The sequence below is a fragment of the Budorcas taxicolor genome, chromosome 18 (assembly GCF_023091745.1).
Source record: "Budorcas taxicolor isolate Tak-1 chromosome 18, Takin1.1, whole genome shotgun sequence".
Taxonomy (NCBI): Eukaryota; Metazoa; Chordata; class Mammalia; order Artiodactyla; family Bovidae; genus Budorcas; species Budorcas taxicolor.
Window position 1 is genome coordinate 54,662,266 of NC_068927.1, and position 17,517 is coordinate 54,679,782.

The window sequence follows — 17,517 nt, forward strand, 5'->3', positions numbered from 1 at the left end:
AGGTCTGTCTCCTCGCAATCCCGCAGGGGGCGCCCCAATCCGGGCGCACCGCCCTCGGGGAGGCGGGAGGGGAGCCCAGGGCGGGCGAGGGCGGGGGTGTCCCGGCTATAAAGCGTGGCCGCCTCCCGCGGCGCCCAGGACGACTGGGACCCTGGGCGGTCGGACGGACGGGCGCGGGTCGGAACTCGGGCAGTGCCGGCCAAGAGATCCGAAACTCTCGGTTCTCCCCGGGCCGGAGCGGGGGCGGGTGGGGGCGCAGGCCCGGGGGATGCTGGGCTCGGTGAAGATGGAGGCCCACGACCTGGCCGAGTGGAGCTACTACCCGGAGGCGGGCGAGGTGTGTCCTCGGGGATGGCGGAGCGGGAATTGGCGGGGGAGGGGGGGCGGGCAGGAATCAGGGTGCGGGGTTAAATGGGGGTAAGGACCTGGGTGTGGACTCCAACGGTGGCCCCAAATAGAACCTGAGAGCGGGGGAACTGGACACACGGAGACCAGGTGTAAGGAGTCAGAGACGGGGGACAATGCATGGGAGCGCGGTTTAGGCAGGCTTGTCGCCGTGAGGGCTTAAATGGGAGTAAGGAAGATTCTGCCAAGGGTCAAGTCATAGCTCATACGTGAGGGCTGAGTGTCAGGGACCCAAAGTAAAAGGAATTAAAATGAATAAACCAAAGATAGGAATCAGAGCTCCGGGATCCGGACAGAGCTGAGGGATTAGGCAACCGGGTTCAACATTAGGGAGAAATATAGTGAATAAGAGATGGGAGAGGGAGGTCACCATTAAGAGAAGTCTGAGTTGAGAGTTCAGGGTTAGAATTTAGTGTTAAAGATGGGGGTCTGGGGTAGATGTAAGAATTGGGGTTCTGGGATAAGGATTGGGGTTGAGTTCTATTTTAAAGTTAGAAATAGGGGTAGGTGCTCAAGGATAAGAGATGAAGGCGGTCAGAGATGAAGCTTGGTTTGCAGAGTGTGAAATAACAGGTAATTTAAGAGCTGGGGCTCAGATAGATAAGGCGCCAGATGCAGTCACAGTCGGGATCCTGAGAGCAGGGGGTAGGGGCAACAGCATTGGCAGCAGAGGGGGTCAGTCTCCACCTAGCAGGTCCCTACTCTTGACCCTCACCCCTCCCAGCTGAACTTCAGGGGTCTAAGTGTTATTAGAGAAACCCTCAGCCGGGATTCTCCTTGCTGGAGTCTGGAGGGTTTCAGATTTCGCCCACCCCCGACCCACCCCACCTTCCACTGATCTCCACAAATTGCTAATGTCCTCACCAGCCCCATCTCGGACAGGACGAGACTTCCCTGGAATAGGGGGCAGAGAATAATAATTCGCTTGCCCTAGCTGATGGAAAGTCCTTCCCCAGGTCTAACTTGCATTCCTCTTGCTGCTAGGACTCCGTCTTAGCCTGCTTGCTCTCTAGTCAACATTATGAAGTGGAGGCGGGACAGGGTCCTAGCCAGAAGTTTATGGGGGTCTGGATACTTGGGTTTCTAACCTGGATGGGGACTGTGGGCTTGAGGTGGGATGTGGGACTGCAGGGGTTGAGTTCTCCAAAGACACTAAGATCTGGGGTTTACATGGGCCCCAGCGTGCCTGAGTTCTGGGTCTGGGGTTTGAAGCTGTAGGGTGGGACTCCTGGATACCCAGGCCTGCAAGGCTTGGCAAGGTGCCCAGGAGGGGCCAGTCCTGGGGCTGTGGAGGTGTGAGGTGCACGTGGGGTGGGGCAGGGAAGGGATTGAGAGCGTTGAGAGGTGGAGGCGATGTCGGTTCTAGGGTGGGGAAGGCAGAAACCAGGTTGGTGGTGGAGGCTTCCAGGCAGTAGGAGAATCTCAGCTGAACGCCTTGCATAGTTCAGATCCTGGGGGTGTGCTCTAAGGATACCAACTACAAATCAGTGTTTTGGAGGTGTATCTTAAAAAGTAAATTGCGGGGCTCTAGGCTTAAGGAATCATTATTTGGGGCACAGCCTGAAGCTTAGGGGACAAGGAGTGTGGAAGTTGTCTCTGAAATTGAGGGACAGTCTAGAGATGGTCATCATTTGGGGGCATATTTTGGAAGAGATGACATGTAGGGGGCTGGAAATGGACGTACTGTGTGAGGGTCTCCTCAACCTTCCCATCAACAAAATCACCTCCTCCACCTGGGTCAGAACAATGAGAGGAGAAACTTCTGTACTCACTCAGCAATTGAGCACTGGGGGGAACCCCACACTGCTTCTTGCCCACCACACCCTTCTGCTGGGGTCATGGCACCCCCCTCCACCAGGCTAGTTCTTTGTCTGGAGAGAAACTGGAAAGTTAGTCCTCAGGCATCCCCCCAGTTCTCACAAGTCAGCTGGTCCAACTGCTCCCCCACCCCATTTTCTAGATGGGGAACCTAAAGCCTCTCAGAGTGTAGGGGCCACCTGAGGTCCTAGGCTGGGACCAGGATTAGAAACTAGCTTCTGGCTTCACACCGCCTCCCTCTGCTCCCTGTCACACCCTCCTCCAGAGACAATAAGGAAATGAAAGGGGAGAAATTCCAGCCTCCTGGGGTGGGGGTGCAGGTCCCCTCAGGGCTTCCCCCCCCAGTCTCAGCCCCGCCCTCACAGGGGAGATCCGGTTCAGACCCGGACACTGGGGGTTCATCCCAGCCCCGGGGCGTGTGAAAGCTGACGGTGGATTAGGGCAGCTGGAGGCTTGAGGTCAGACCTCAAGAAGGACTTCCGTGTGGGTGGGGAGCCAGAAAAGAAGGGCTCTGGGGTCCCAGTCTGTCTTCCTCTGCAATACAAGAGTCTGACTGAGCTGGAGAAGTGTCAGGGGTCATAGAGGGATTCAGGAACTCTCTCTGTGGATCCCCCTGAGTTCCGACACCTCCCCTCTCTCCAAAGGACCCTCTTCCCTTACTTTTGGGGAGGGACCAGAGCCAGCCAACCACAGGGGAGACCAGTGCATGGGGGAGGGGAATAGCTGTGGCTCCAATTTCAATGTGAGACTTCTAGAGAGACGGTGGTGCCCAGGGAAGGGGCAGAGAGATGCAAAGATGTACTGAAGGAGAAAGAAAGGGGGGTGGGTGGGAAGGGAGGAAGGTAATCAGAGAGAGTTCCAAGGTGTGCGAGAGATGGGTGGGGGCAGAGGAAGAGAGAGGTGGGGGCTGTGAGTGTCTTTTTATGTGAAAAGAAAGGCAGAGGAGGGAGAGAAAGAGATGGAGGAGAGAGACGGAGATAAAGGGAGAGAGCGTGGGGGCGGGGGTGGGGGGGGGGAGAGAGACAGAGGAGGGAGGGAGAGAGGGAAGGAGTGTAGAGGCACCGAGACGGGGAAGGAGATGAACAGACACATAGAATGCCAACAGGGAGAGTCAAAGAGACCTAAGTAGAAAGAGCTACCTGGATAGACACGCAAAAAGACAGGGGAGAGTTTCTCTACTGGAATGCAGACCTGGGGTTGGTTACCACCTGTCTCTGGCTCCCTGAGTGATCCTGGCAGTTCCTTTTTCCCTCTGGGCCTTGGTCTGTGCAGACTCTTAAGTGACAGAGGGGTGAGATGGGACACACTGACTCAGTGGTGGTTCCCATCAGAGCTAGAGCAGCACCCCCGGTGCCATGAGACCCACCCTACCCCCTGGGACAGGAAGCAGGACAGACAGACAGATGGAATATTGCCAGAGAATGGATGGAAGACTGGATGAAAGGGATAAATGCTCACAGAATGAGAAGTCCCCATCCACCAAGCTTTGTACTTTCCTTACTTACCTTGTTCACTTCCTGCTAGACTGACAGCTCCCTGAGAGCAGGCATTTCTGAGTCTTAGTCACTGCTTTTATAGCTAGATCTAGAACACCCATGTGGAGCCACACTGCCTGGATTCAGAATCCCAGTTCTTCTCCTTCCTGGCTGTGTGACTCCTGGACAACCTCTCTGGGGCCTCAGCTTGCTCAGCTGAAAAATGGGTGTCATGATAGCACCTCCCCCATAGTGTGGTCACAAGGATGAGAGCAGAACTTTCCTGGGAAGTGCCTGGAGTAGTGCCTGGCACACAGTAGGTGGTCAGTTGAATATTTGAGAGACAAGATAGTTACTTACAAAGACATAGCAATGTCTACCTTATTTCACTGAGAGAAGATGCATGTTTTTCCCCCATTTGAATCTTTCTGAAAATGGAATGGATTTTACAGTCAGTGGTGTCTGGGGATTATAATTGACAATTTTTTTTCCATTCTTATTGACACTTAAAATACTACTGAAGCTTAGATTTGATGACATTTAATAAACAGATGACATATATTAGGTGGAAATATGTGATTTCTGATTTTCAGGTGCTTTGACTTATAAAGCTATGATTTTATAACCTAAAAGATGGATAGAAAGGACACACGTAGATTCCATTATTAGATAAATCAGCAGTTCTCAATTTTTTTTTTTTCTTTTTGGTCTCAGGACCTCTTCACACTCTTAAAATTATTGAGGACCCCAAACAGTTTTTATTGATCAGGGTTATATTGGTTGTTACCACATTCAAAGTGAAAACTGAGACATTTTAAAAATAGGCATTCATTCATTTAAAAATAGCAACAATGTGTTAGTATAAGCAGTGTGTATTTTTATTAAAATAACTGTATTTCAGGACATTGAAGGGGAGGAGTGGCACAGTGGCATTTTTGCCCGTCTCTTTAGTGTCTGGTTCAGTAGAAGCCAGCTGGATTTTCCTAGCTGCTTCTACGTTTGGTCTGTTGCAATATTCCATGTCATGTGGACTCTGGAAAACTCCACTGTACGCTCGTGAGAGTAACCCAGTGAAAAAGGTTAGTCATATCTTAGCATTATACGAAAATGGTTTGACCTCGCTGATCCCCAAAAAAGAGTCTCAGACAACTCCCCAGGGTGTCCTGGACCATACTGTGAGAACCACTTAAAGCATGTGCACTCCAGGACATGAGATGTGGGAGATGGGGTCAGGGAGAGGGGTGCGTGAAGAGGGGGCAGAGAGAGAGACCTGAAGAGACAGCCATTTTCAGAGGCAGGTAATGATGGAAGAGCAAGACGCACAGACAGAGGGTCCCAAAATGGGCCCAGCGACGCTTTGCTTACCAACAGAGTAGAGACTCACCACTTGCCATCTCTCCTTCTCTCCCTATAGGTCTATTCTCCGGTGACCCCAGTACCTACCATGGCCCCCCTCAACTCCTACATGACCCTGAACCCGCTGAGCTCTCCCTACCCCCCAGGGGGGCTCCCTGCCTCCCCACTGCCCACTGGACCCCTGGCGCCCCCAGCCCCCACAGCGCCCCTGGGGCCCACCTTCCCAGGCCTGGGCGCCAGCACGGGTGGAGGCAGCAGCTCAGGGTACGCGGGCCCGGGCCCGGGGCTGGTCCACGGGAAGGAGATGCCGAAGGGGTACCGGCGGCCCCTGGGCCACGCCAAGCCGCCCTACTCCTACATCTCGCTCATCACCATGGCCATCCAGCAGGCGCCGGGCAAGATGCTCACCCTGAGCGAGATCTACCAGTGGATCATGGACCTCTTCCCCTACTATCGCGAGAACCAGCAGCGCTGGCAGAACTCCATCCGCCACTCGCTCTCTTTCAACGACTGCTTCGTCAAGGTGGCGCGCTCCCCGGACAAGCCGGGCAAGGGTTCCTACTGGGCCCTGCACCCCAGCTCAGGTAACATGTTTGAGAACGGCTGCTACCTGCGCCGCCAGAAGCGCTTCAAGCTGGAGGAGAAGGTGAAGAAAGGGGCTGGCGGGAGCTCGGCCTCCAGGAACAGTGCGGGGTCGGCCTCCACGGCCGCCGCCCCTGCCGCCACTGTGGCCTCCACGCCGCAGCCGCAGCCCCCGCCCCCGGAGCCGGAGGCCCAGGGTGGGGACGAAGTGGGGGCTCTGGACTGTGGCTCGCCCGCTGCTCCCTCCACACCCTATTTCACAGGCCTGGAGCTCCCAGGGGAGCTAAAGCTGGATGCGCCTTACAACTTCAATCACCCTTTCTCCATCAACAACCTGATGTCGGAACAGTCGCCAGCACCCCCCAAGCTGGACGTGGGATTTGGGGGCTACGGGGCAGAGGGTGGGGAGTCTGGGGTCTACTACCAGGGCCTCTATTCCCGCTCTCTGCTGAACGCATCCTAGCAGGGGTGGGGTGGGAGCGTGGTGGGTGGGATCCGGCTGTAGCTCATACCATTGGGCTCGGGGGCCTGACCTTTTCCCCGGGGACGCCTTGCTCGTCCAGGCTGTCAACATCTTGGTCCGCCTACTGCTCACCATGGTGACTGCCATCACTGGGCATCGTGTTGAGCCACTGAGTACTATGATAGCTGCCACTGACATCGTGGTGGGCCCACTGAGTACTGTGAAGACGGCCATACTGATCGATGTGATGAGGTTGACCTGTTGGGTCTTTAGATGGCCACCCTCTGGGATGACTTCTTGGTTGGCTCCTCAGGTGCTGTGATGCCCAGCCTCTCGGCCGAGCCTCTGGATGTGATGGTGGCACCGTTTTGGTTACATCTTCTTTGGCCCATTGGGTGCTGTGATGACCACCATATTGACCGTCTGCCATCACCCGGGTACCACTGTGCAACATAGTGGCCACCGCAGCCCCGGTGCTGGCCGTGTCATCCCTGTCTCTGGTGTGAGCTGAGTGAGGGGTAGAGATGAGGATACTCCTTGTTTTTTGTTTTTTTCCTGGAGCCCATTCTCCCTCTGATCCAGGAGAAACCAGAAAGGACTGGTTAGGGTGTGGGGGATTTCTACTAAAGTCTGGTTCTTGCGGAGGAAGGGGGTTACTGGCTGTGTTTGACCATTAAAGGCACCATTTCTGCCTCTTATTGAATGTATCTTTTCCTTAGCCAGTGGGCCCTTCGAAGCTGAAAGAACTGAATTGCTGTGTCCTGTCCCCTCTCCTTCCTGCCCCCAAGAGCCATTTGCCTCTGGGGGAAGGGCTGGGGGAGGCATCGACCTGACCTTTGGCTCTTTGCTGTCCCTGACCCCAAGGACAGTTTGCTCACAGATAGCAGCCCCCGCAGCCACGGGGCCGGGGCAGCAGGCGGAGGTGGCTCTGAAGTGACCAAGGCCATCTCCCTGCCCCCACCCTCTCGACACATGCCTCTAGCACTGAGGTTCAGAGAGCCCTGGGACTGCTCAATTTTTGGTGAAGCTGGAGAGGAGGAGGAGGAGGGACAAATGAGGTGCCAACTGAAGGAGGCTGTGTGTGTGTGTGTGCACGCGTCCGTGCGCCTGTGCCTCTGTGGGTCATAGGGTATCGCTACAGCCATTGAGGTCCCCGTGGTCTGCTGTGGGTGTTATCTGTGGCTTGTATCCCTTAACTGTGTTAGTTTCTACGTCCATCTTCCGTGTGCTTCCTGGAGATGTCTCAGGATACCAGACTTCTGTGTGTCTGCCTTGTGCTTTGTGTGTGTGGTTCTCTTACACACCTGTCCCTGGGACCCTCTGGGTCTCACACTTGGATGTGTGTCTCCGTATGTCCCTTTGTCTACTTGCCTGCTGCCTCAGAGAGTCTACCTACGCCTACATTGGCGTTGTGGGTCATTGTGCATTTCATGTGTACTTCCGTGATTCAGCATCTGTCTGTATGTCTTCCAAAGAGTTACGTCTGTGACTTATGCCTGGCTTTGCCACATCCCTGTCACTGTTGTGGCTGTGTGTGAGTGTATATTGGCTGGCTCTAGTGTGTCTCTGTCTCTTTCACGTGCAGATGTGGGGGAAAGGAGCTGACCCTTCCTTTGGGCGCTGGGGGGCTTCTGGGGGCCTCTGGGTTTGGGGTCTCAGGTCTTCTATTTGTCCAGGTCTCTGAGTCTGCCTAGGCTCTGAGTCTGGTATCTGTGGCTCCAGTGTTGCCGAGGGCATGGCTCTCTGGGAAACACAGGTGTGGTCTTCACGGCCCTTATTTCACAGGGTGGAAACTGAGGCCCAGAATGGGAAAGGCCGGGGCTGAGGTCATGCTGCCAGGCTGGCTGGAGCAGGTGTCTTTTCCTTAGTTTGTATTTGCTTTTCATGGCCGTTGGCTCTGTAGCCACTCATTCATTTAGTCAGTCCATTCAAAGACCAAAAGCTGTTTCTTTGTGTGTGTGTGTGTGTGTGTGTGTGTGTGTGTGTGTGTATGAGCAGGTGACAGAGAGACAGTCGGAGGACAGAAGGGAGAGGGGTGTTTCTCCCACTTCCTGTGTGTCCATCTGTCTGTCCCCTAGTGTCATCTATGTCCCTACTTGTCTCTGTCTTAATCTCTGTCCTTTGGTTTGTGGGCAGCTCGCACATCCTCTGCATCTGTCTCTCGAACATTCTGCCTTGCTCTCTCTCTCTCATCCTCTCCATTCCTCTGAGTCTGTCCCTCCCTCCCTCTCTGAATGCTCCCTCCTTCCCTTGGGGCTCTAAGTCTTCCTCTCTTGGGGTCTGCCTCCCTCCACTCCCTTGGTTCTTCGGCTTCTCTCCTCCTCCTCCTTTGGCCTCCCTCTCCCGGCTCCCTGAGTTTCCGCCTCTACCTGCCACCTCGCAGGCCAGGCCCTCTATTTCTGTCACCATGCCCGCCCCGCCGGCTGCGTGTCACCCCCCGCCCCCTGCCGTGCTGGCTCCCCATCAGCCGTCCCACCAGCCTCGCTGTCCTGGGCAGGCTGGGGAATTCCTCCCGGTTCCTGGAAAAAACAACTGGTGCCGAGAGAAAGGCCCTCAGTCTCCCCTGGTGCCCGCCCCCCTCCCTCGGGCCTGGGGGTCTCTCCCGGAGTCGGCCGCCCCAAGGCAGGAAGCCCTGCGGTTTCTGGCTTCTCCCAGGCGGCCTCCGGATCTGGCCCCCGCCCCCCGGCCAACAGCCCAAATATTATTCCGCAGGAGGAGTCGGTGGCGGCCTGAGGAGGCCCAGGCTGAAAGAGGCTTTCAGGGCGGCCAGGCCTGGGGCTTCCTGTCCCCAGGCTCAGGCCTCAGGCCGCCCCAGTGGGGACCTCAGGTGGCCGGAGGGGCGGGTGTTGTTGTAGGGTCCTAGGGGGAGGGTGGGGCCATCCGTCAGGGTGTCTGGTGGCCACTGGCTCGGCCGTCGTGGGCAGGTGTGACCCCCACCCCAGGGACAGCCGGCGGGCAGCCAGTATGGAAAAGTACCACGGTCACACATGGGACACATGGGCAGACATGAAGACGCTGGGGGTCAGGGATGGAGGGACAGCACGGGGACACGGAGAAGCCTGGGCTGGGACAGATGGACCTGGGCATGGCTTGTGGCTGTGGGTGACGTGGTCCAAGGGAGGAGCCCGTGGGTGGGGAAACAGGGCAAGGCAGGGTCCCTGCTGTGAGCAGAGAGCCACCTGCCTCAGAAAACATGAGATGATGATGGTGAAGAAGGAAGGAAACGGAACAATAACAACAGTTACTAAGGCGCACCACGAGTCTGGCATCGTGGAAGCACCTGACAGTTAATGGAGCCAGTCCTTCCCACCACCCATTTTATTACTGGGGAAACTGAGGCATGAAGAAGTAAGTTGTCCAAGGTCACACAGGTGGTGAGTGGGGAGCTAGAATTTGAACCCAGGCCCAGAGCCGGGGCCCTAAATCAGGGCGCTGTTCTAGAGAGGTAAGAGCAGCACAGCGGGGCCCTGGGGTCCCGAGCCCTCCCCTGTGCTCAGCCCCGCTCACACCCCGCAGCCGGACGCCGAGGGGCACCCCAGAAGCCAGCAGTCCGGGAGTCAGTGTCAGCATGTCCCTTGGTGTCAGCGTGTCGCTGTCATGGCGTCTGCAGGCTTCCATGTTACTCCGTGATCTGCGTGGTCAGTGTGTGAGCGTGTGTGGTGTGCGCCCGTGTGTCTCGGCATCAGCGTCTTGTTGCTGGGTTTCCGTGGGTGTTTGTGTCGCGGTGTCTGCACGCATGTCCCCGCGCTGCCATTGTCTGCAGCGTGTCTGACTGTGTCCTTGGTCTCTGTGTTTTGTCGCCGCATCTAAGCTCAACACCGTGTTTGCCTGCTGCTGTGTCCCGGTGTCTGTCACCGTGTCTATTACAGCGTGTCTCTGTCACTGGCTTCTGTGGGTCTGTTTATGTCTCGGACGCTCTGGGTCTGCCTATATCTGTCCCTGTGTGTCACTGTGTCTGTCCCCCTATGTGTCACCATCTACCCAGGTGTCCCGTGTGTTTTACTCACCATCCAGGCCACAGGTGGGCGTGTCAGGCCCACTGGTGCCCAGAGCTGCGGCCCAGCCCATCCCACCCTCGCCTTGCCATGGGCCAGGCTGGGCGCCTGTTTGCAATGCCTGCCCCAGGTAAACACCAAGATCCGGAACGCAAGGGCCACCTCCCTCACCTCCGCTCCCTGCCCCTTAGCCTGCCCTGGACTGGGCTGGCCCAGAGCCCCACAGGCGGCACCCCTAAACTGGAGATGTGCCCTGACCCTTCCCCCACCCACGGTCCCCCACCTTCCCAAGCCCCCAGCCTTGGCCTTTGCCTGCCTGCCTGCCTGCTTTTTGTCGCTCCCTGGCTGTCTGCTGGCTTCTCTGCTTCTTTCTGTCCCCACTTCCTCTCACCTGCATTTCTCTGTGGTTCATTCTCTGGAATGACCCTTGTCTTCATTCTGTCCCATCTACCTCGGACTCTTTCTGTCTTTTCTCAGGGAAATCTGATTTCTCTCCTTTCCTGGTCTGTCTCTGAGCCCACCGACTCTCTCTGCCACCTGGTTTTTAACTCGGGGCCACGATCTGCCAGTCTCTTCCTGTTTCTCTTGAACCTTGTAAGCCCCCCTCACCCAGAACCGCTCAGTCTTGGTCACTGTCTCTGAGGCCCCAGACCCCACAGGAGCAGACCTTTCCCAGGGTCCTTGGGGGGGACTGTGTGGCCCCCAGCCTCCCACCCCAGCCCACTGGTAGATATATATATATAAAGGTATATGTACATATTATTTATATCTGTACCCAGGGGCAGGAGGGGCAGACACTGGGGCCTTTGTGTAGCCGCTGCCCGCTGCCTGCCCGCCCGCCCGCCACTCCTCTCTCTTCGTCCCTGCGCCCGCCCGCCCTTACTCCCCCCGCATAGAAAGGTTCCTGTGGGGCCTGCCAGCTTCCTCTGCCTGAGGTGTGAGTGGGCACGCCACAGGGCAAGGCGAGCAGGGGCGACTGGGGGATTTTTCCAGCTCCTGGTAAGGTTTCCGGGTGGGGAGGCCTCTGGAAGGAATGGGACTTCTCAGCTGGGCTGTCGTCTGTCTGTCTGTGTCTGTCTGTCTGCTGTCCCTGGGCGTCCTGGGTCCTTAACCTGGCTTCTCTCTGGGAGTTTGTCCATCCAGCTAATGTCATTCTGACTCTTTTCTCTGTCAATCTGCCTCTTATTCCCTCCTGCATACACTGTCTCTGGGTGTATATACTAGGCCCTCTGTTGAGCCCTGGACACAGAGCTGAACAGGATGCTGTCCATCTCAGCTGATTCTTTGCTTTTTCTGTCTCATTTGCTTCATCTCTTCTCTCAGGGCTTGAAACCCTCTACTTGTTCCCATTTAAAAGAAAATCCAAAGTCCTTCCTGTGGACCACAGGACCCTCAATGTGCCCCTACGATCCCGCTGACCTCAGTTGTATGTCTCTCCCTGTTGCCAGAGCTGCACTGACTGGCTGGCTGCTTCTGAAGCGAACCACGCAGGTGCCCACTGCGGGGCCCTTGCTCATGCTATTCTCCCAGAGTGTTCCTGGCTTGCTCCCTCACCTCCTTTAGTTTTTAGTGTCATCTTAGAAAGCCCTGCCTCCCCTTTTAAAATACAAATCTCTGGCACTTCCCTGGAGGTCCAGTGGTTAGGACTCTGCACCTCCACCACAAGGAGCGTGAGTTTGATCCCTGGTCGGGAGCTGAGATCCACATTTTATGGGTCTGTATCTCCCACCTGAATGTCAGCTGCATGAGAACAGAGATGGCTTTCTGTTCCCTGCTGTATCCCCAGCACCTACAGCAGGGCTGGTCACACAGTGGGTGCTGAATAAACATTTCTTGAAGGGAAGAAATCCATTAATCTATCCATCCTTTAAACAGCCAGTGCTGGGCAAGACTGGGGATTCGGTGGAACTGAGACACCCTTGATTCTGCCCTTATGGGGCTTGCAGTGCAGTTCTATTAAGATTTAGAATGCTCAAGGCTGGGATAGGGGAGCAGGAACCCAGAAATGGCACCTAACACAGACTGAGAGTCAAGGAGGGCTTCCTGGAGGACATGTCAGCAGAGTTAAGACCTGGAAGGTGAGGGCTGAGCCAGGTCTTAATATAGGGACCAAGTGACTGAAAGACCCAGCCCTGCCCTTCTTATGTATTAACTCTTTAGTTCAAACCTGTTCCTTTTCCTGATTTCACAGCCTCCCCGCTCCCGCTCCCCTCTTTATCATCCTCTTTTTGACTCTCAGTCTCTTCTCTCTCCTTTCTCTCTTGTTGGGATTTCCTCAGTGTATCTCAGCCTCTCTTAACCAGTTGGGATATTTCTCTTTTCTGAATGTTTGTCTGTCTCTGTTTCTACATCTCCCTCATCTCTGAGGGTCTCTCATTGATCTCTCCTTTTTTCTCTCTGGGTCTCTATCTTTTCTCAATGAGCCAGTCTCTACAGCTCCTTCATCACCTCTGTGGCCTCCATCTTTCCCTCGGTCTCTCTCTCTGTCCCTGTCTCTCCTTTCATGAAGCCTCTTCATCCACTCACTGATCCCCAAATCACTCCAGAGCCTTTTGGCTCTGGCCCCACCCTGGCCCTGAATGAAGAGGGGCTGATCCAGCCCCCCACACCCACGCAGTTCAGGCTGTCTGCTCTGTTAATAGTTAACCCAACCTCTATCTAGAATACACACCGGCCAGGCTGGGGGTGACTCCCCTGCCCCCCACCCACCCACCAGCTGTTCTTAAAGGACCCGGTGTCCTCCACAGGTCTTTAGCCCCTAGTGGGGCATAGTGCCCTGGCGTCTGGAGTCCTCTTAACTCTGAGGCTGGGGGCAGGGGGAGCCACTCAATACTTGGGTCTGCAGAGCTGGGTCAGGGGAGGCCACAGATTGCCCAGGAGGGGTGCTCAGGCTTGGAGCTCCATCCAGCGTCTCCCTTGCCCCACGCTTATCGCCTTGGTGTATTTAATCAGGGGTGGCTTTCCCAGCCCTGCCCAGAGCCCATGCTGGCAGTGCCAGGGGTGACAGAACACCTGAGACCTGGTGGCTGGGGGGAGGGAGGGGACCCCTCAGACCAAGAACTAAGGGTGCTCCAGCTACAGAGGACCAGGCCCCAGGGTCCCTAATATTTGGGAGCTGGGACTTGTGGGTGAGACACCTGGGTAACCAAGATGGGTCGGGACGTTAAGGCCTTCCAGAGTTGGGTGATATAACAGCTGGGTTCCTGACACCTGGGGCAACCTAGGGCCTCACAGCCGTCTGACAGGGCTGTGGGGGGGGTGGGGGGGGTGGGCAGGACAGTCACTCCCCATCTCTCTGGCCATCTGCTGGCCTTTGCACCCCGCTTTCCCCCCTTCCCGGAATCTTCACGTCAGGGTCGCGAGAGGGGCGGGGGGTGGGGTAGGGAAGGCCGCTGGGGTGGAGGTTGGGCTCTTGGGGCCGCCCCCTCCCCTTAACCCCTGCTTTTCTGCAGCCGGCTCAGGCCCCTCCCCCTGACGCCAGCGAGCAGGAAGTCCTGGTTAATAATCAGCCGGCCAGGACAGGTGCGGGACAAGGCCGCACACATCAGAGGTGACCGCGGGGGGAGTGCCTTCCACCCGGCCAGTCACGGTGTTTCAGGGAGGCCGCCCTTGAGGCCGATCTCGAGATGGGCGTGCAGTTCAGGGCACCAGCAGGCGAGCAGCAGTCACCGTCTTCCCAGGGACCCTGTTTAGTGCACTTCAGGAGGTAAATGTCCTCGCGCAGTTCCCCCTAGCAATCTGGCCTAATTTTCTCCCTATCCAGCAAGAACTCACAGCTCGTCCCTTCTGGGAAGCCTCTTTCCACTCCCCCTCGGGGGTACTGTGTCCTCTACCTTCCGGGGATGGGCCAGACGGGAAACCTAGTTCTCGAGCTTGGCTGTGGCTACCATTCAAGAGCCATCCCCTTCCCCCGCCCGGCTCCCCGCGTGAGCCTTAGTTCTGGCATCTGGAAAACGGGCTGATGACTAGAAGGCTCGGCCAGCCTTTGTAAAAACAGCCGGTGAGCCCACCTGAGTGAAGGGCGCCACCTGGAGGCTACAACGCGACGTCCTCTCCCTTGCAGGTTCAGTTTAGTCCCAAAGGGGGCGCAGCATCGCACACAACTAAGGGACCAAGAAGAAAAAAACCCATCTTTCGGTTTATTGAAGGGGGGAAAGGGGGTAAGATGGGGGGGGGGGGCAATAAAATGCTTTTGCTTCATTTATAAAGAGCGAGATTTCAGGAGGCCCCTTCTCAAGGAGGAGGGGGCCACCTCTCCCTCAACTACAAGCAGCAGCAAAGCCAAGCCAAGGAGGGGAGAGGGAAACCAGAGGGGTCAGGGGACCCCAAATACCCCCTCGGACAGCTTTCTCCCCCCACCCTCAATGCATCTACCCCAGGGGACCCATCTGGGATAAGGAAGTGGGTATGTACACAGGTGAGGGAGGCACAGGCCTGGGTAGGGGAGGGAATAATTTATCCGCAGCAGCGGTGGGTGGCAAGGGGTGGAGGGGGGCGGGGGTGGATAGGCAGTGGACTGGCGGCAGTGGTGGCCTAGGGGTCCCGTTCTTTCTTAACCTTGATGTCTCCAGCAAGGATGGTGGCGATCTCTCCCTGCATGAAGGCCCAGGGGACAGAGGAGCCCACTAGTGGGCACTTGTCTCCGCTGGGGCAGTACACCTCTCCAGCAGGGCCCTGAGCCTTGATGAACTCGCGGGAGCAGGGAAAACAAAACTTATGTCCGGGCACTGAGGGGCACTGGACGAAGTGGGTGTCTTCCAGACGCTCCCGGCAGAGGGTGCAGCACAGGGGGGCCCCCGGGGTCGCCCCAGTGCCACTACCACCCCCGCTAACAGCTTCCGCCCCTGCTGTGGGGCTCACTTCTGCCTCACCGTTGCGGGCCACTAGACGATGCTGGGCTGGAGGTGGGGCCGTGGAGGAGGCGGCGGGGCTCGCACCCCCGGCGCGCACAGGGCCCCCACTCCCGGCAGGGTCCTTGGGGGAGTGGCCCAGGGCCTCGGCTACGTTCTTCAGGGCGGCGATGGGGGAGGGCACACCAGGGGTATCAGCGGAGAATGGGCCACCGGGTGCCACCCAGTGCCGCTGCTGCTGCTCCTCTGTGGTCATCTTCCCAGCTGCCTCGCCCTCGGGCTCAGGGGAGGCCTTGCGACGGCGTGGAGTGGGAGCCAGATTCCGGGATGGGGCTCGTGGGGGAGGGCCGCAGAGGGCTGCAGGGGCCGGCTCTGGATACTGCTGGGGCAGGGCCTCGGCGGGTGCTGGCTCGCGGAAGCTGCGGACCCCATCCGTTAGCAGCTCTCCCAGCTGGCGCCATTCCCCAGAGCCGTGCCGGCGTTCATATTCGAGGTACTTGAAGCCTGATGAGGCCAGCGCCTTGCCCGGCTCGCGCAGAGCATCATGAAACATCTGGCGAGCGACTGCCAGGACTCCCGCGTACACGTTGCCAGAACCACAGGGGTATTCGGTGAAGAGCTTCAGCTCGAACTCGTAGCCTGGCGGGCGGGCAGTAGCATCGAAGGCGAACACACGTCCCACCAGTCCGTGATCCTTCTTGAAACGGACATTGAAAGGGGCGCAGGCGGACAGCGCCAGCAGTTGTTCCCGCACGGCTTTGGGGCGCCCGTGCCATTCCTCTGCCCGGCCCCTCATGGCCTCGTTCAGTTCTGCCAGACAGTCCGCATTCCTCTGTTGCTTCTCCTTCTCGAAATCGGAGCCAAAAGCTGGACGGGCAGGACTCAAGCCGGGTGCAAGCGTCAGGCCTCGGCTTCCCAGGCCAGACACCGCAGCTGCTAGCAGCCCGGGGGGCACCAAGCCGGGCATGGAGCCAAGCAGGGCCCTTCGCGCCCCCTCCGCCACAGCCTCTTCACGGCCCAGTCCATTGGCCAGGCGGGACCCCAGGGTGTACTCCAGGGCGGGCGAGGGCAGGGGGAGGCGGCCCGACGATGTGGCCCTGTCATAGCGGTCCTGGCCGGAGACAGCGCCGCCTGTCCCCGACGGCTGGGGCTGGGCCTGTGGAGGCGGCAACTGAGGGCCCTGTGCGGCGGCGGCAGCCAGGTCCTTAGTGGCCGGGTGTTTGAGGGCTGGGGGCCCCGGAGAACGGCCCTCGGGGAGCACGTGGCTGCGCTTGAGCTGGCGGGCGGCATCAATGAGCAGCTCGATGCGATCCGCGCCCTCGAAGTTCACGCATCCGCGGCACACGGCTTCACTGAAGTCCCACACCATGGCCCACGGCATCTTGGGCAGGTCGCACAGGTAGCACCACTGGCGGCGGGACGCCTGCACGGACGCCATAGCCCCCGCACGCGCCCGTTCGGGCTCTCGCCTTCCACCCGCCGCCGCCGCCGTTCAATCCGCGCCGCCGCCGTTTGATTCGCGTCCCCGGGACCGCGCGAGCCACGGCCAGGCCTTTCGCTCGGCCTCCCAGTGGATCCAGGCCCGGCCCCCCTTCCCCGCCCCCTGGGCCCTAAGCCTTTTTCCTCACTCCCGCCTCCTCGAAAAGACTGGCAGAGGCACGTCGGCGCCCCCGCCGCGTCCAGGATCCGGGCCGCGGCGCACAGCTCGGGCCCCGCGATGGGCCGCGGGCGCCGCCGCCTCGGGCTCCCGCCTCTCCCGCCGCCGCAGCCGCCGCCGCCTCTTTCTGCCCCAGAGGCCGCTTCGCAGGGAAAGTTACATAACGCACCGGCAAAGCCTTCTGGGAAACGTAGTCCCGCAGGGGCCTGTTCTTAAAGGGGACCGCAGGCTGAAGGAGGGTTGGGGCTCGCTGCCTCTCCGCTGCTCAACCGTGATTACTCCTCGCCGCGGGGGAGGGAGTTTGGTCGCTCCAAGCAGCTGGAGACCAAGGTTGGGGGCGAGGATGTGATACGGATGGTGAGAGCCACCGAGGATTCAGAAGTTGCGGGAGGTGGACAGGCATCCGGGTTCTACTCCGACTTGCTGTGCAACTTTAGGCAAGTCTTGCCTTCTCTGAGATTCAGTTCCCCGCCCTTCAAAAGGTGGGCCGGCTACCGGTTACTGAAGGCAGCAGTTCGTGGGACGGGGGCGGAGGGGCCTTAACTGGAAGGTTTCAGGGTAGGGGGGAGGACGGGAAGCTGGCGACTCAAGCGTTGGGTAGGGCTGTCTACTTGGCACTTCGTCTTGCCTAGAATCTTGGGTATCAGACTCTTGACTGGGGCAAGCGAAAACCGGAGGAGAGGACTCAAGGTCTCCGCGTCAGTTGCTTTATCTGCCAAAGGGAGTGGTCGAATGCCCCTAACTTTTCCAGTTAAGCCGGCGCGCTCTGGTCTCCAAAGGGTTACACTGTCAGTTTCTGCGCACCCCGCCGAACTTCACTACAATTCCCGAAATGCTCCGCGGGGCCGACAAACCGACGCACTTCCGCCGCCTGAGAGGTTGATTGAGGCCTTCACGATTCCCGCTGTCTGTCCAC

The 17,517-nt window shown here is 58.1% G+C and overlaps 2 protein-coding genes across 2 annotated transcripts; one reads left to right on the forward strand and one right to left on the reverse strand.

Moving 5' to 3' along the window:
• Positions 1-268: 268 nt before the first annotated feature.
• On the forward strand, positions 269-6,099 carry FOXA3 (forkhead box A3). The gene is made up of 2 exons (XM_052656953.1): positions 269-337; positions 5,113-6,099. Exons 1-2 carry the CDS (start codon positions 269-271, stop codon positions 6,097-6,099), a joined length of 1,056 nt encoding a protein of 351 aa, XP_052512913.1.
• Positions 6,100-14,221: 8,122 nt separating this feature from the next.
• IRF2BP1 (interferon regulatory factor 2 binding protein 1) lies at positions 14,222-16,554 on the reverse strand. The gene has a single exon (XM_052656949.1). It carries the CDS (start codon positions 16,380-16,382, stop codon positions 14,628-14,630), a length of 1,755 nt encoding a protein of 584 aa, XP_052512909.1. The 5' UTR covers positions 16,383-16,554; the 3' UTR covers positions 14,222-14,627.
• Positions 16,555-17,517: the final 963 nt, after the last annotated feature.

Bases quoted from the DNA above. Each gene is read 5' to 3' on its own strand.
- FOXA3 (XM_052656953.1), top strand. From the start codon at position 269: ATGCTGGGCTCGGTGAAGATGGAGGCCCACGACCTGGCCGAGTGGAGC. The intron at 338-5,112 runs GTGTGTCCTCGG...CTCTCCCTATAG, and splicing joins ACTACCCGGAGGCGGGCGAG to GTCTATTCTCCGGTGACCCC.
- IRF2BP1 (XM_052656949.1), bottom strand. From the start codon at position 16,382: ATGGCGTCCGTGCAGGCGTCCCGCCGCCAGTGGTGCTACCTGTGCGAC.